The sequence below is a fragment of the Crocodylus siamensis genome, chromosome 2, assembly GCF_052110815.1.
Source record: "Crocodylus siamensis isolate JL-2025a chromosome 2, ASM5211081v1, whole genome shotgun sequence".
In the NCBI taxonomy this organism is placed as follows: domain Eukaryota; kingdom Metazoa; phylum Chordata; order Crocodylia; family Crocodylidae; genus Crocodylus; species Crocodylus siamensis.
Window position 1 is genome coordinate 129,974,133 of NC_143396.1, and position 15,264 is coordinate 129,989,396.

Sequence of the window (15,264 nt, forward strand, 5' to 3'; positions counted from 1 at the left end):
AAAGCCCTGGAATTGTTGGAAAACTTTCATGCAATTTGGGGTTCATTAAAAAAATCCTGTAAGTGTCTGAGCAGCTGGAGAGAAAGTTATAGTCCTGGGTTAACAAACCAAACACACTTTGCTGTTTGCAGTTTATGTACAGGGGCTTCAATGAACCAGAAGGTGATAAACCAGCAAAATCCCTGACCTCTTTCTTCCCTTCAGGCATTTTAACACTTTGTAAGCTCTGAGCAAGCACTGCTAAACCAAGCATCAGTGTTTGGCTCTAAGCCCAGCCAGGGTAAGCTTCCCTTAATTGTTTGAGCTCATGATCGTGCATCCAGCTATAAGCCTGAAAACCCTGCTAGATTTTAGACCTCAAAAAACCCCATATCAAGTTCTGGCTTGGCAACATCTACTAGAAGTCCCAGGGAAACACAGTGTCACAGGGAAATGATATCATCTTCAGTGCCTGCTATAACATCAAACACCCTATCAACCCTAATGCTGACATATCTGGGGCTACATCCTCAGATGCTGCAGAACTCTCCAAGTAAACCTGAAGGGGAAGAAGGGGGATGTATGCTACTTTGTACTTTCCCAACATCACTAGGATCTGGTTGAAACTCTAATATAATTTAGAGCAGCCTCAGGGTTGCTGTATCTTATGCTACCACCATGCTGTATGTTTTCACTGTGTCCTTGATATACTGGAGAGCACCGCTCTCAAGGACAGCCCATACACCTACTACTACTTGCATGTGCCAAACCTGGAAGTGAAGTTTTGAAGACACTTGGTAGACATCTCTCACTTGAATGCTCTTGAGATCTTTTCCTTTTACATGCTTGAGAACAGTGGTGGGAGAGTGCCCTCAGAGAAGACTTAAGTCGGTGCTGAGGACTTCTGAAAATCTCTCTCCACCTACGCACGTGCCTGTACACACTTGTGCATGTGCATGCACATACATACATACACACATACAGATACGTGAACAGATAGTTTTAAACATTTAACAATAGGGAAATGCCACAATTTTGTGCAAATGTATTACACTGACTGACAATCCAATGCTACTTCAGGCTAACATTACAGTTTTACATTTATTTTGCCAGTGTTTATTTTATTATTCTTATTTTAGGTTTTTTTTAGTTTTTATTTTCTTCATTAGGATTTGAACTCCAGTTTTTGAAATAAAGCCTTTTATTTGCTTATTGCCACTGCAACTCTGTCATCAAACTATGCTTTTGGTCCACTTTCCTTTTTTTTTGTTTTTTGTTGTGCCTTTTATTGTGTCTTCAATATGGTGTTCTTAAGCAGTTTCCCCGTGCCTTACAGTTCCTCACCTCCTTAGGGACCCCTTTTAACTTCCTTATTTTAGTGTTGTCTCCCTTTTAAAGTTAGAGGCTACTGTAGTAAACTTTCTTGTTTCTCCTCGGATGTCGAACCCAATTGCATCGTGCTCACTATTGCTGAGCAGCTTAGTAACACTTACCCTTTACACCAAAACCTGTACACTTTGTAGGACTCTGTCAAGAATGGTCTTTCCTCTTGTAGGTTCCAGGACTAACTGCTCCAGGAAGCAGCCTTTTATAACACCAAGAAATTTGGTCTCTGAATCCTGGTCTGATATTAGGTTGACCCAGTCCATTTGTGGATAGTTGAAGTCTCCCATTATTAATGCATTTTATTCTGTTGTAGCCCCTCTCAACTCTCTTAGCATTTCTAGCTCACTGCCACTGTCCTAGTCTGGGGATTGATAGTATATCCCTTGATGCACTTTTTTTTTCTATTGAAATCCAGATTTTTTATCCACAAAGATTCTATGGTATTTGTCTCTGTTTCTGGCAGCATGATGAAGCCTTCATTCATGTGATTTTCTGTAATCAAGAATCCCATGGGAATGGAAGAAACCTACTTCCATGAAGCAGCTTGGACTGCATGTGATAAATGGCGGTGGGTGAACAAGTGATGACATGAGTTCTGAGTGATAGAGACAATGTCCTTATGCGGGTTTAACAGCCAGAAGCTTGTAGACTAAAGGAGAGAAGGTTGAGTATAAAATATTAACAATTATTATTACTTTGGCAGTTGCCTTTGAAGACCGTAACTGAGATCAAAGTCCCTTCATGGTAAGCTGTAGGTCAGCATTTTGTGAGAGAGAAACCTTGGCTCAAATATTGAACTAGACAAGACAGACATTGTGTAGGAAGTGGAAAAAGATGATAAAATTACATTACCTAGAAACATATTCCAGAGCTAGGAGCTGGATTCAACTCTCCTTAGTCCTTTTCTACGGCCCTTCAGTACCATGATGCCTTTCCTCAAACACTGCTCACTAGATAAATATTTGGTTACTGCTAGGAAGTATACTAATACACTACAGTAATTCAATGCAGGCCTCTCGCTTTTATATTCAATAGAGACTTTTTCTATACAACATAAATGTTGGCCCATATGTGGCCCTGTTCCTTGGTGTGGAGGCAAGTAAGCCCACCAAGAAAGCCGCCTGGAAATGGGTAAGCAAAATGTTCTTTGTATTTTATAGCCAACTCTATAAAATAGCTGGAATCAACTAATAGCCATGTGGAGGTCAGCCAGCAGAATCCAGTATTTGAGAGAAGAGGCCTGCTGCTTCTTATGGTTCCTCCAAAACACTGTCCTTTAGGGTGGCAGGGAAAATTGCAGAGACTTGGTCCAGCTTGGACAGGCTTAATACCTCTTATGTTTCTCTCAGAATGAAGCCTAGGTCTGAGAGTCACTGGGTGCATTGCATGAGACACTTAACTGCACAGCAGTATAATAACACTGTGCAGGAGTGTAGAGGTAAAAAAAACCCTGCTAATAATCTACTGTGCAGTGTTATTAGGCTACTGTGCAGCAAGCATCACAAAAAAACTGTGTATCAGCACTACTGCACAGTAACTATAGTTGGATTTAATTAGTACTTCATTAAACAAGTACTAAACTAGATGTGAAGTAACTACTGTGCATGAATGAATGTTTAGATGCACCCATTGACAGTCAGCTACTGGCCCTGCCATGCCCATGTGAGATTGTTATACCAACACACAATATTATACTGGATTATAAATATCTCCCCATGACTGCTTGAATTCCCTGTGGCAGGAGACTGGCACCTTCTTCAGTCCACCCATTAGTGAGCATAATGGGAATATGAATGCTAAGGGAGATGTGGAGTTTGCTCATTTATTTGTCCTGCCAGGTGCACATCTTTGCAGGGGAAAACACAAAAGCCAGTGCATTTCATATCAAAACCAATATAGCAAAGGGCTGTGAGGAAATTTAAAAGGGAAACACAGGTCGTGTCAGATTAATGGCAAAATCTCCAATTACCTCTTGCCATTTCCCTTTTAAATGTCAGGTTATCATATAGTAACTCTATCTTTGCTTATTTTTGGTACAGTATCTCTCACCAATGTATGTAAGTAACCTGTTTTCTATCCATCAGTCTCCACTCACTGTTATCAATGCAGAACAAAGGTGCTATATTCCGAGTCCTATGTCTGGTGACTTAATATTAAAATAAAAAGTTGGGATCTTCAGCTGATGTAAATCAGCACAGAGATATTGACTTCAACAGAGCTATGCCTCTTTACACCAAGGCTCTGGCCAGTAAAATTTACTACCAAAATATGATTATCATATATAATTTGCTTTCCTTATCACACAGAGAGTATCAGAATAACAAGATTAAAATACGCTTGAGATGTCTCAGTGGAAAGGGGTTCTGATTATTGTTCATTTGTCAAAGTCAGATGCCAAAATGATGTCTTTTAAATGTGTGTGGTATGTGAAAGACTTTTTCAGTGTGAGCAGTCAAGATGTTATAGATTCAAGTCCTGTTGTTTATTTAATTTTAAATAGACTATACTATAATGGTGCTCTTCCACTAAGTTCATATGAACTTTTTCAATCAGTATGATTGACAGCATTTATTTTCAATTTCATGAATTAATATTTAGAAATAGAAGATACCATTAAAGGAATTTACCAATATGACCTCTTGGATAGCATTTAATATAGATTGCTTCATATGGAGTCAAAATAATTTGTGGCTAATTAGAATATGTCTACCAGAAAGGAACTTTCTTGGATGTGTGACATTTACTTCCTTGAATTTTCATTTAGTTCACTACGCGAGCTCCCATCTCTCAATCTCCAAGCACTTCACAGATTTTAAATACCAGTTTTTGCCAATATTTGTGTATACTCTCTTCCACAGGACATATTATCTTCTCCACAGTGACAGCTTCTTTTCTCTTTTCATCAAACCTTTGAGCTGATGGGTATACTTCTTTATTCACTACAATGTGTTTCTCTGCTTGGAGTAATATTATTTTTGTAGATTTCCATCTACTGGCAGCAGTTGCCAATAGACGAACAAAGTAGAAAAGCAATCCTCTGTGCAAAAATGAAGTTTATTTCCTATCTATGGGGAATTTTTACCTTCTTGTACCATCTACGCTTTTCCCAGAGCCTGACGAAGGGACTTTGATCCTGAAAGCATGCAGAAAAGGACAATTTTCTTGCCATTTTCCAGTTGGTCTAATAAAAGGTATCATTTTGGAACCAAGAGTTCTAGTGTTTTATATATCCTAAGGAAAACACTTTCTGCTTATGAACTCCTATTAGCTTGTTGTTGTTTACTGCCCCTGCAGGCATTAACAAGCATCCCTAGAATAGATGACATTTGATATATGTTTCATACGTGGACACTTTTAAATATTTGGCATAGATAATGATGGAATTCTTTGTGTTTAATTCCTGATTTCTTTCAGGTTCTGGAATTTCAGGGGCTGGTTTGTCATATTAGGAAATCAAGATAAAGGGTGTAAGTAGGACATGCTATTTCAAATGCTGGTTAAAAAAAGAAAAAAAGGCAATGTGGTACATCATAATAGCAAGTTAAATATAGAAATGGATTAGAGAGCCATTGTTTTCAGTCCTGCTAAATAAGACTGGACTCTCAAAATGGAATGCCACTTGACCTTCATGTCTCATCAGTCTGTGATCATATTTAACTGATGCAGGGAGGACACATTTCCCCTTGGAACTGCCCTGTGTTGACATGATAGTTGCTACCACTGGGTCATACAATGTACAGGAGGCATAAGCCCAGTGCTACAGAGAAGAGGAACTTTGCAGCCCATGGAGTCGGACTGTCTTTGCCACAAAATGACACAAGGTCTTTTTACAGCTTGTCTCAGCTTGTGCTCTCTGCTGGCCATCTCAGACAACCACCAGTTCTCAGACATTCAAAAATCACTTACTTTGAAGTAGAAATCCTTGATGCCCAAAGCAAAAAGCAGATCTGTATTGTGGATAAGGTGAGTGCATGCTGTTTTGGGTGCACTGGAGTGCATGATTCAAAAGCTGCCGTTTATGGATAACTGTTTCTGGTGTCAAAATGCTATTAAAAATTGATTTCATCTCCTTTTTCTTACCTGAGATTTTCAAAACATATGTATTCACAGACTTTTCAGTTGGTTTTCCTCATATTCTGTAAGATTCACAAATTAAATAACCACTGCCTCCTTTTATACCTGCTAGAAGAGGAGTGAAATCAAATGTGTCCTATGTCTTGAGGCTTATGAAATTGCAGCAGTTATTTCAGAAATTAATTCTTAAACATACACTTTAGGAAAAGTAGCAACATTTCTATAAGATATTTGAAAATACTTGGGCCACTCTGGTACTGTAGACCCTTTTTAGTTTCCAAATATATGCAGTAGAACTCCTTTATCCAAATGGGAAGGAGGCCAAAGGGTATGTTCTGATATGGGATGCTTTGCTAAAAGAGAGAGGGTTTTTTTGTTAATTACATAAATGCAGAGATATAAACTCAATTCAAATCATGGAGAAGTGGAATGAGGGAACTGGATACAGGGGATTCACTATATAGTAAACAATGGCTGACAAAATACCTCTCAGATATTTTAATCACCAAGTTTTTCATGCCAATCTGGTATCTGAGTTCCTTGTGCTTTGCTAGAAGGTTGTACAGTAAATGTGTGATTATATGGATCCAGTGCAGCCAAGTCAATGTCTTAATGTTGAAGTGCTCTTTGCAAAAACAGGATATAAACACAGTATCCTAGGCTTCTGTCTAACAGGGCATAGATACATGGTTCTTTATTAATGTTAGATACTTATAAATAATTCTTCAGCTGGTATAAATCAAAGCTAGAATTACTGGAACTCTCTGTCGATGGATACCAGCAAAGGATGTATCCTATTATCCTTTACTGTGGAAGTTTTCATCTTGAAAAGTTTTTTGAACATAGACCATAAGCATAGCATAAGAGAAACCTGCAACTTACCATTTTATTTAAAAGGTAACATCTGGAACAAGTAGCTCAGTCTTGTTAAGATATTTATTTTAATGTCTTTGATATTTATCAACTGGGAAATGCTAAATGATTTCAAGTGTTCATAATCTTTTAAAGAACTAGTCTATAATACAGGAGAGTACTTTTTGCTAAATAAATTAATTCATTTGCTCATGTCTAATGTAAAATCACATTTCAGCCTAGTCAATTGGGAAAAAAAACACAGCCTAGTCAATTGGGAACATAGAAATAAAAAGCAACAAGAACAAGAACGATAATAATGTATGATTATATCTATATTCCTGAACCTGCTAAGCAATCTTTTTTATTATTATTATTACAAAAAATACTTACTCCCCAAAACAGAAAAAAATACTTACACCTTGGCCTAAATTTAAGTTCCGTTAATTTCCTGGAATTGATTTTAGTGAATGCAAATGTTGCCAGTATTTGAACAGTATTTGACTTGTTTCAGCAGAACCGCAGTCTATCAGATTAGGGAATGGCCGGTGGGACAGCATACATGGAGGGCCTTTTTACACATGCTCCCGGTGTGGGGTGCTCTAATTAGAGTGGGTCTGAAAGCCGCTCTAATTAAAGTGCCTAGAGTGTCTCCTGTATCTGTGTTCCCACACTTTAAAATGGTGGTGGGGACACTTTATCTAAAGCTCACCAAATGAGCTTTGGTTAAACACTTCTGCCGCCATTTTGAAGTGTAGGGATGCTGAGATACAGAGGCTGGCGGGAGCATGCTAATTAGCTTTCTCCAGCAGACTCGATTGATGAAGCCTTCTCTGCCATGCTGCAATTACAGTGCATCGGAGCAACCTCCCAGAACGTGTACAGGCACCTGGAGTTCTTAACCAGGATACTAATTTTTGTGTACTTCACAGAACCTAGGCCTCTTCCACTGTTACTGAGGGGTGATGATACTGGTCTTCTCTGTGTATGAAGATTATTTTCTTTTTTTTGAGGTATAAGTGCAAAATACGAAAGAGGTGCAGGAACTGAAAAAATGGAATCTACTAGCTTGTGGCTCCTAATCAGGAACCGGGACCAATCTGGATTGGCTTCAGAGCCCTCCTCTTTGTATCACACTAAGAGACAGTTTCAACATAACAAGGATGAGATCTCCACAGAGGCCTCAGTGATTTGGATGCCATGTTCTCATTCATTTAGGCATCCAAATTCATTAGTTAGCTATGAAATCCCTTTCTCAAGCAAATACAATTGCATAGAAGATTAATAAATCAATTATTTATTTCACCAGGAGCTCACTGGTAACAGAAAACCATATTCCTGTAGTACATTAGAGCAATCAAGAGAACATTTTACTGCACTTTACATAATCTTCTGCTTAATGAAAAATGTAGCATTGAGATGGACCCAACATGGTGCTTCTAATGCCTGTTTTCTGTGTGTAATATAGTTGCTGTTAGCGTCACTTCTTAGAACTGCATGTAATTATTTCTTGTCAAGATGTATAATAGGGTACAGGAAGCATATGCATGGATTTTAATTTTATATCTATAGAAATATTTATATATATGCACACATACACACTTTTTCTGTCCTTGCAAATTGTTACCAATTCAGTTTATGGCTTAGCAAATGCATTTGTAATTTTCCTAGGTTAATAAATCTGACTAGAAAACTAAATCATAATGTCAGAGAAAGTGCCTCTGATTCTTTCATCCTAATGGAAATGTTGGTGAAGTGAATAGTTGATTAATCCCATGTAGATAAGCAGCAGGCACTGCTACTGGAGGGGTTAGTTGTCATCACTGTGTTGTACAGAAATCCCATTAAAGTTAATAGATGGTCTGTGTATTCAGGGAAGAGAGCATACACCCATGAGGTTTTCAAGTTCAGTTCAAATTTTAGTTCAAATGATCACATATCTCGGGCATTTTTTTTTTACTTCAGCGTGGGTAAAGTGTATATTGTTTTGAGCATTAATTGTTCTTTAAAATGAGAATAATAATATTGCTTTTGCCTGTCTTGCCAATTTAGCTCTGTATGAAATAGTATGCAGGCAACCCCTGCTTAAGGTGGTTTCAGTTAGCACTATTTTGTTATAATACTCATTGAAAATTCATACCTGATTCCACTGAGCACTCAGCCAGTTTTGCTATAGCACTCATTGGAATCAGCGAGTTTCAGCAGGTGGGCAGGGCGAAGCAGCAGTGGTAAGAAGTGGTGAGTGGTAGTGATTGGGCAGGCGGGCGGGCGGGCGTGAGCACAGGGCCTGCGCTGGTGCCCTGGGGCCAGGGCCGTCAGGGGCCCAGGGCGGGGTGGCAGGAGTACAGGACCTGGGCTGGCACATGGTGCCAGAGTGGCTGGCAGGTAGGGGCTGGGGAGAAGCGATGAGTTTGTTGGGGTGGGGGCATGAGCACAGTGCCCATGCCAGTGCCTGGGTCCAGGACTCTCAGGGGCCCTGGGCAGCGTGGCAGGAGCGCAGGGGCTGGGCTGGCACATGGGGCCTGAATGGCTGGCTGGCGGGTGGGCAGGGGGGTGGGGAGAGGCAGCAGTGAGAAGTGGCAAGTGGTGCAGTAGACATGAGTGCGGGGCCCTTACCAGTGCCTGTGGCCAGGGCCGGTGGGGGCCAGGGCAGAGCAGCAGGAGCGTGGGGCCTGGGTTAGCACATTGGGCTGGAGCAGCCAGAGGGCAGGTGGGGAGGGTGGGGAGAGGCAGCGACGGTATCCGATTATCGCTATTTACATTCATTCCTATGGAGAAATGGGTCTCGCTTAGCATGGTTCTGCTTAACGCTTTTTTTTTTCTGCAACCAATTAAGAGTGCTAAGCAGGGGTTACCTGTACAGACTATCTCTTACCATGAATGTGGAATAGTGAAGCTGAACTTATGGCTGTCAGATTTAACCCACAGAGCCAATGTGAATGGCCCAATATGAATGCTCCTGTTGCTCCTTCCCTTCTTTTCTTTGCTGCTGGATTTAGCAATGGGAAAGGAGGATGTGAGCGGCAGCTACACTCACCTGCGCTGACATGCCAGTGAGGTCAGAGCTCTTATGCAGCTCCAGGGTCCAGAAGCTGAGCATAGCCATCATTTCCCTCCCCCTCTCCCCTCCTCCCAATATTTCAGTGGGAGGGAAAAAGAAGGTCCAAACAGCAATGGTGGTGCCACTTAACTCCTGTGCTTCAGAGGTGCATGAAAGCTCTGAGCTCATTGGTATGTCAGTTTAGGCTCTGCCTGGAGCTGTAGATTTCAGTCAGCTCTGGAGCCCAGTTGCTGAGCATTGCTGCCATTTGCCTGCCCTTCCTTCCTCTTCCCCACTGAATTCAGCAGCAGGATAAAGAGGGACTGAGCAGCAAAACATTGCAAACTTTGAACTTTGCAAAACACAGTGGAACCAATGGCAATTCATTTTGAGTATGTATGTAAGAAGGTGATCGGGTCATAGGCAGTCAGGCAGAGTGGAGCATGGTAGATCAGGGGGTTACCGGCATATAAATCAAGCTCAAACTAGGTAACAGTCTGGGTCTGACATCAAACCAAAAGTCAAGATGAGGTCTTGGTCAGGACAAGCAGTTGATCTACCCCAGGAGGTCCAAGATAGGAAATGAAACAATCAGGATAGACCTGAAGGTTCAAGTCAGAGGTTCAGGGCAGGAATTCAAGTTCAGGAATACAGGCTTCCCTCGCTTTATGCTGTACATGCATTCCTGGAAAACAATGCGCAACTCAAATTTGCATAAAGGGAACCCACTTTACAGTGTAACAAATAGGGATACGTTCGAAGACCTCATCTGTCCTGACCCCCAGACCCATTTCTACCACTTCTACAAAACAATTTTGTTACTCACCAACAGCACAGGGCACTATCATAATGGGGATGGCAACCAGAGAAACATGTTGCAGACAATGAGTGAGGAGCACAGATCCACACACGAGACTATATTTTGGTTCGCGTCACTTCCACAATGCACTGCACGAAGCAGCTGACTGTGGGCTTCTACCATGCTGAGCTCATAAGAGTGAATTTACCTCACATATAACCAATTTTTGATATTAAAAGAGTCATCACATAAGAGCAAATTCACACATACAGAACCCGCATAAAGTAGGAGAAACCTATACAGTAAGGCAGTCTGTTGTCCAGACAGCTCTTTGACATCTGCACTGAACTTTTATAGTCTGTGGATGGGGCCTCTCCCTGAGGGGTGACTCAACCTGATCGTCTACCTCTGGCTGGGATTACACAGCTCTCTGGGCTGGATCTAGCCCTCTGCCCTTATGTTTGACACCGTTTCTGGGCCTTGGCTCAATACAAAATATGTGCATAGCTCTAGATATACTGCATACAATTAATAATAACTAAATAATCTAGGTCTTGAACCTACATATTTATTTTCCATTCTGTATGGAAAATTCCATTGTGTTATAAATATGATGGGAGGGAAAGAGAACTGTATAGAGGGATCAGAGGCCCTGTTCTACTTGGTGCTGTGCACACTTTTTTATTGTAAGCCCCAATAAGCAGCATGCCCAATCCAGCAGGACACTGAAGCACATGCTTCATTTTAAGCATGTGACTAATACTATGGTTTTCAGCAGGACTGGTCACATATTAACTTTAACATATGATCAAGTGTGTTGCTGGGTTTGCATAGACTAGTGATGCTCGACCTTTTCCACGTGAGCCAAACTGCAATGGTCACACAGAAAAGAACTGCTGGGGCTCTGCCTGCACAAGGAGCTCTCTGAGGTACAAACGGATGTTGCCTGATGTGTCCTGGCAAAGCTGATCCACTTCACGGGGTGAAACACACATCACCCGTTGTCCCACCCACCGATCCTGAGGAACAACAGGAGACGTATTCCCCGCTTGCAGAGACCTGCCATGGAGATTCCTGGGGCACGTCCCTGAATGTGGATTAAACTGGGATTCCTCACTGACAGAGACTTGCCCCAGGGAATCTTCAACACGTTTTTCTGTAAGTAGGGAAGACATCACCTGTTGTCCCACAGGATCAGTGGGAGGGACAACAAGAAATGTGTGTTTCAGGAAGTGGTACAGATGTCTGCTTGCTTCTCCATTGTGCTGCCATTAAAAGTGTTGTGACAGCAAAAAAGGTGACATCTTCACACCCTGAGGTCACCAGTTGTTGGTGCAGGCTCTGGCCAACATTTCTGCCTGGCTCCAGAGCTCCAGGGGTGAAAGTCACTGCTGCTTGACCCCTCTTTTCCTTTGCTACTGAATTCAGTGTAAGGGGGAAAAGATGAAATAAGCAGTGATGATGTTCACCCCTGGGCTTTGGGATGATGCTGCACTGGCATGCTGGTGAGCTCAGAGAGTGAAGGCTGAACTCTAATGCACCAATTCAGGAAAAATATTTTCATTCTTATTGGTCTCTTAGTATTTGCTAAACTTGAAATTATCTCTGCATAATTGCATTCTATTAAATGGTGAGGTGAGATAAAACTTTTTATTGGATCATGCTTGGAATGCTTACTTTACTTGTTTAAAAACTGATAATATTTTATCCTAAATGGGCAATGTCTACATGTGCCTATTAATGTGCAGCAATAAGCTCCAAAGCTTATTACCTAATGAACTGGGTCGGAGCAGCCCCTGACTGGCAGGGTATCCTGCGGTTCAGCCCGCCAGCCCGGGGCTGCTGTGACCTGGCTCAATGTGCTGTGGAGAGGCTGGCTGGAACGTGAGGCAGCCCCTGCCCTGAAGCACCCTCATGCACCAGCCAGCTCAGCGTGTGCTCTGCACGTGTGCTCTACATGTGTGGTGCTGTGCACAAAAGAACTCTGCATCAAGGTTTTAAATGCTGCTGTGGGGTTTATTATTTTTGTGCACCCCAAGAGGGGCACACGTCTAGACACAGAGATGTTTGCTGCACAGTTAAGTAGGCAACTGCACAATAAATGTCTCATCTGGGCGCATCCAGATGAGCAGACATGTGCAGTATGCACCACTGCAGACCCATCTGCAGCACCGCACACTGCACATGTTGCACATGCACCCATTCCCTACACTGTTAATTTGCAGTGCGAGGGGTGGGTGATCTCAGCGTCAAAAAAACCTGCAGTGGAAAAAAAGCAGGGTGATACATGCAGCGGCACTCAAAAATGGGGCCTGACAGGCCAGAGCCACATTTTGCCTGTTGGCCAGGCTCCCTGCTGCTGGATTGCCACTGCTGGAGCCCTGGGAGGCCCCTAGGATCCCAGGTAAGGCTGCTGGGGCCAGAGCACATGTGCACATGCATTCCCCAGGGACAAGTAGCAGTGGTACATATTGTGGTCCTGCTGTTTGTCCCTGGGGAAATGCATGTGCCTGCACATCTGGATCTGGGTAGTGAGTGTAAATATAACCTTATCCTTTTATATTTAAATAGAAAAATAAATGCAAATTGCTGCTTCTCCTGTAAAGTAACATCCACGCAGAAAATAAAATGGGAGACAAAACTACTTGAGGAATATTTTAGGGTTGTAGTGGGAGTGCCAGATAAATTCACTCTTATGTGATCAGTGTGGTAGAAGCCTACAGTCAGGTGCTTTGGGCAGTGCATTTTGGGAGTGACGTGAAAAATAATATAGTCTCATGCTCCTTGCTCATTGTCTGTGACATGTTTCTGTAGCTGCCATACCCATTATGATAGTGTCCTGTGATTGTGTGTACTGTCTGCTGTTGGTGAGGGGTGTAGCGCTGGGATAAGACTATGGAAAAAGGTCTGGGTTTTTTTTTGTTTTTATTTTTGTTTTTTAAAGAAAGTTCAGACTTCAAAATGCTCTGATTGGTTATGCTTCGACATTTTTGTCACCTCCTCTGCTAGTAGGTGCTGGACATTTTAGCAGAAGCGATTCATTTTAAGCAATATATAAAGTTGAAGGGAGAGAGAAAAATAGGTTTAGAACTGAAAGCTTATTATAGACTTAGGGCACAATCTGGCAAAACACTCTAAAGCCTGTGTAATTTTGCTCATGAGAGTCTTTCCCATGACTGCAATCAAACTATTTATGTGAGCCAAGTCAGCCAATCAGAAAAGAAGTCATAAAAAAGTACAGCAAATTTAGAAAAGGTCAGGAATTTATCACACGTCAGTTGCTCTGTGGCAACTGTTCCTCTGCATTCTCTTACACCCTGAGAAGGGAAAACTAAGCCATAGTAGTTTGTACCTATTTCACTGACAGGTAGAATGCCTCTGCATACTACAGGTTTCAAATAGGCACACAGACAAAAAGTACACAGCAGCAAGTCTGCCATTTCTTAATTTGCTGTAATTTTTTTTTTTTCTGCACAGTTACTCATGCACTTAAGTTTTTGCAGGAATATAGCGAGGCAAAGGTCTTTAGGCTCCTAACTTCCATGAAATCAGGGGGGAGTTAGATACTTAAATAGGAATGGAGTGCTATTTGAGGATTTTGGCCTATTCATCAGCTGTCTGCACAGTGTGCGGACCAGGTATTCTCACTGTGTAGTGTTCAGAACCAGAGTTTTATTGGTAAGATTTACAGACCATACAAAAAATGGTGGAGGGGGAAAGAGAGGCATAACTATGTAGTTTTGTGCCCTGGCAAAACCTTGCTAGAGAGAGGAAAAAAGAGAAAGAGAGCATCTCACCTACCCTGGCTGCTGTAACTGTGGCCTGATCTGCCAGCCCTCAGTTGCTGCAGGTTCTACTGCAGGCTCTCCAGAGGGCTGCTCTTCTGGCATCCTCTGCATTAGCTCCCAGGCCTCACTGGTTGGTAACTAAAGAGAGGGAGAGGTCAGTTATACAGGCCAACTTGGAGTATTTGATACTGTTGGTTCATTTGAATGACAGGCTTTTTAATACAGCCAAATGCAAAGTCACATATCCAGGAACAAAGAATGTAGGTCAGACTTATCAGATAATGGACTGTATCCTGGAATGTAATGAAACTGAAATGGACTTAGGGTCTTGGTAAATAACCAAATGAATATGAATTCTCAGGACCATGCAGAAGCTATAAGGGCTAATTCTTTCCTTGACCACATAAGCAGGGCAATATTACCAGAAGCAGAGAAATGAGACACTTACTGGAGCACATAGAGCACTACTGAGAGAGACACACTTCAAAAAGTGTGTTAGCAAGTTGGAAAAAATTCAGAAAAGATCTACAAGAATAATTTGATGTCTGGAACACATTTTGGGATCCTATGACCCCAGCTGACTTCCTGCCATTTGGGCGGGGGCCTGGACTCGATGATCTTCCGAGGTCCCTTCCAGCCCTAATGTCTGTGAAATCTGTGAAAGCTATCATGGGATACTAAAAAAGCTCAGCTGAAATCTTTAGTTTTCCTGCATTGACAAGGTGTAGGGGGGAGGTGCAGTTGCAGTGCAGGGTGGCGGTGGTGGCACTGGCTGTAGCCATGCCCCCCCCATGATTCTGTGGCATATCTGGACATGTCCACGACACACCATGCTGTGGCATACCAGTTGAGAAATGCTGGCCTAATGAGCTCTAATGGTTATGCGAGGTAAATTTTCCTTTGTGATAGCAGAGCAATTAAATTACCGTGAAACTACTCAAGGTCTGTAGTGGGTCCTCTGGGCATGTTTACACTGTAGTGGCCGTATGTTCTACCTTGGATATTTCCAAACATGCTTCATCCATTCAACCCCAGTAACACACTTCAGACTTGGAAATTCAACTCTACAGCTACTCTAGGGTCAAACCCAGCTGCTATACTTAAGTATATCAGGGCCTGGGGTCTGAAGTGCTCTCAGAGAGGCATAACCATGAGCTGCCAAAGTGGTGAGGTATGTGAGGCAGTCGGTGAAGTGGGCTTGGGAATGTCCAGTCACAATGTTTGTGCTGAGGTACAGAAGTTCCTCTGATCATGCAGAGGTGACTTGCAGAGGGTTCATGCGGGTGTACGTGCACCCCCTGAGAGTGCTGGTGCACCCCCTGTCAGGCTGCGCTCCCTGATTAGGT

General features: G+C 42.3%; 1 protein-coding gene across 2 annotated transcripts in view; it reads left to right on the forward strand.

Moving 5' to 3' along the window:
* The first annotated feature begins 5,028 nt into the window (after nucleotides 1-5,028).
* Nucleotides 5,029-15,264, forward strand: part of TECRL (trans-2,3-enoyl-CoA reductase like) — a 181,512-nt gene continuing 171,276 nt past the window's right edge. Inside the window, exon 1 of one of the 2 annotated variants that reach the window (XM_090034751.1) lies at nucleotides 5,029-5,328. In XM_090034751.1, the coding sequence (XP_089890877.1) occupies nucleotides 5,098-5,328 (231 nt within the window). In that variant the 5' untranslated portion in view covers nucleotides 5,029-5,097. The remainder of the gene's footprint in view (nucleotides 5,329-15,264) is intronic. The other variant, XM_090034750.1, reaches the window with a different exon arrangement.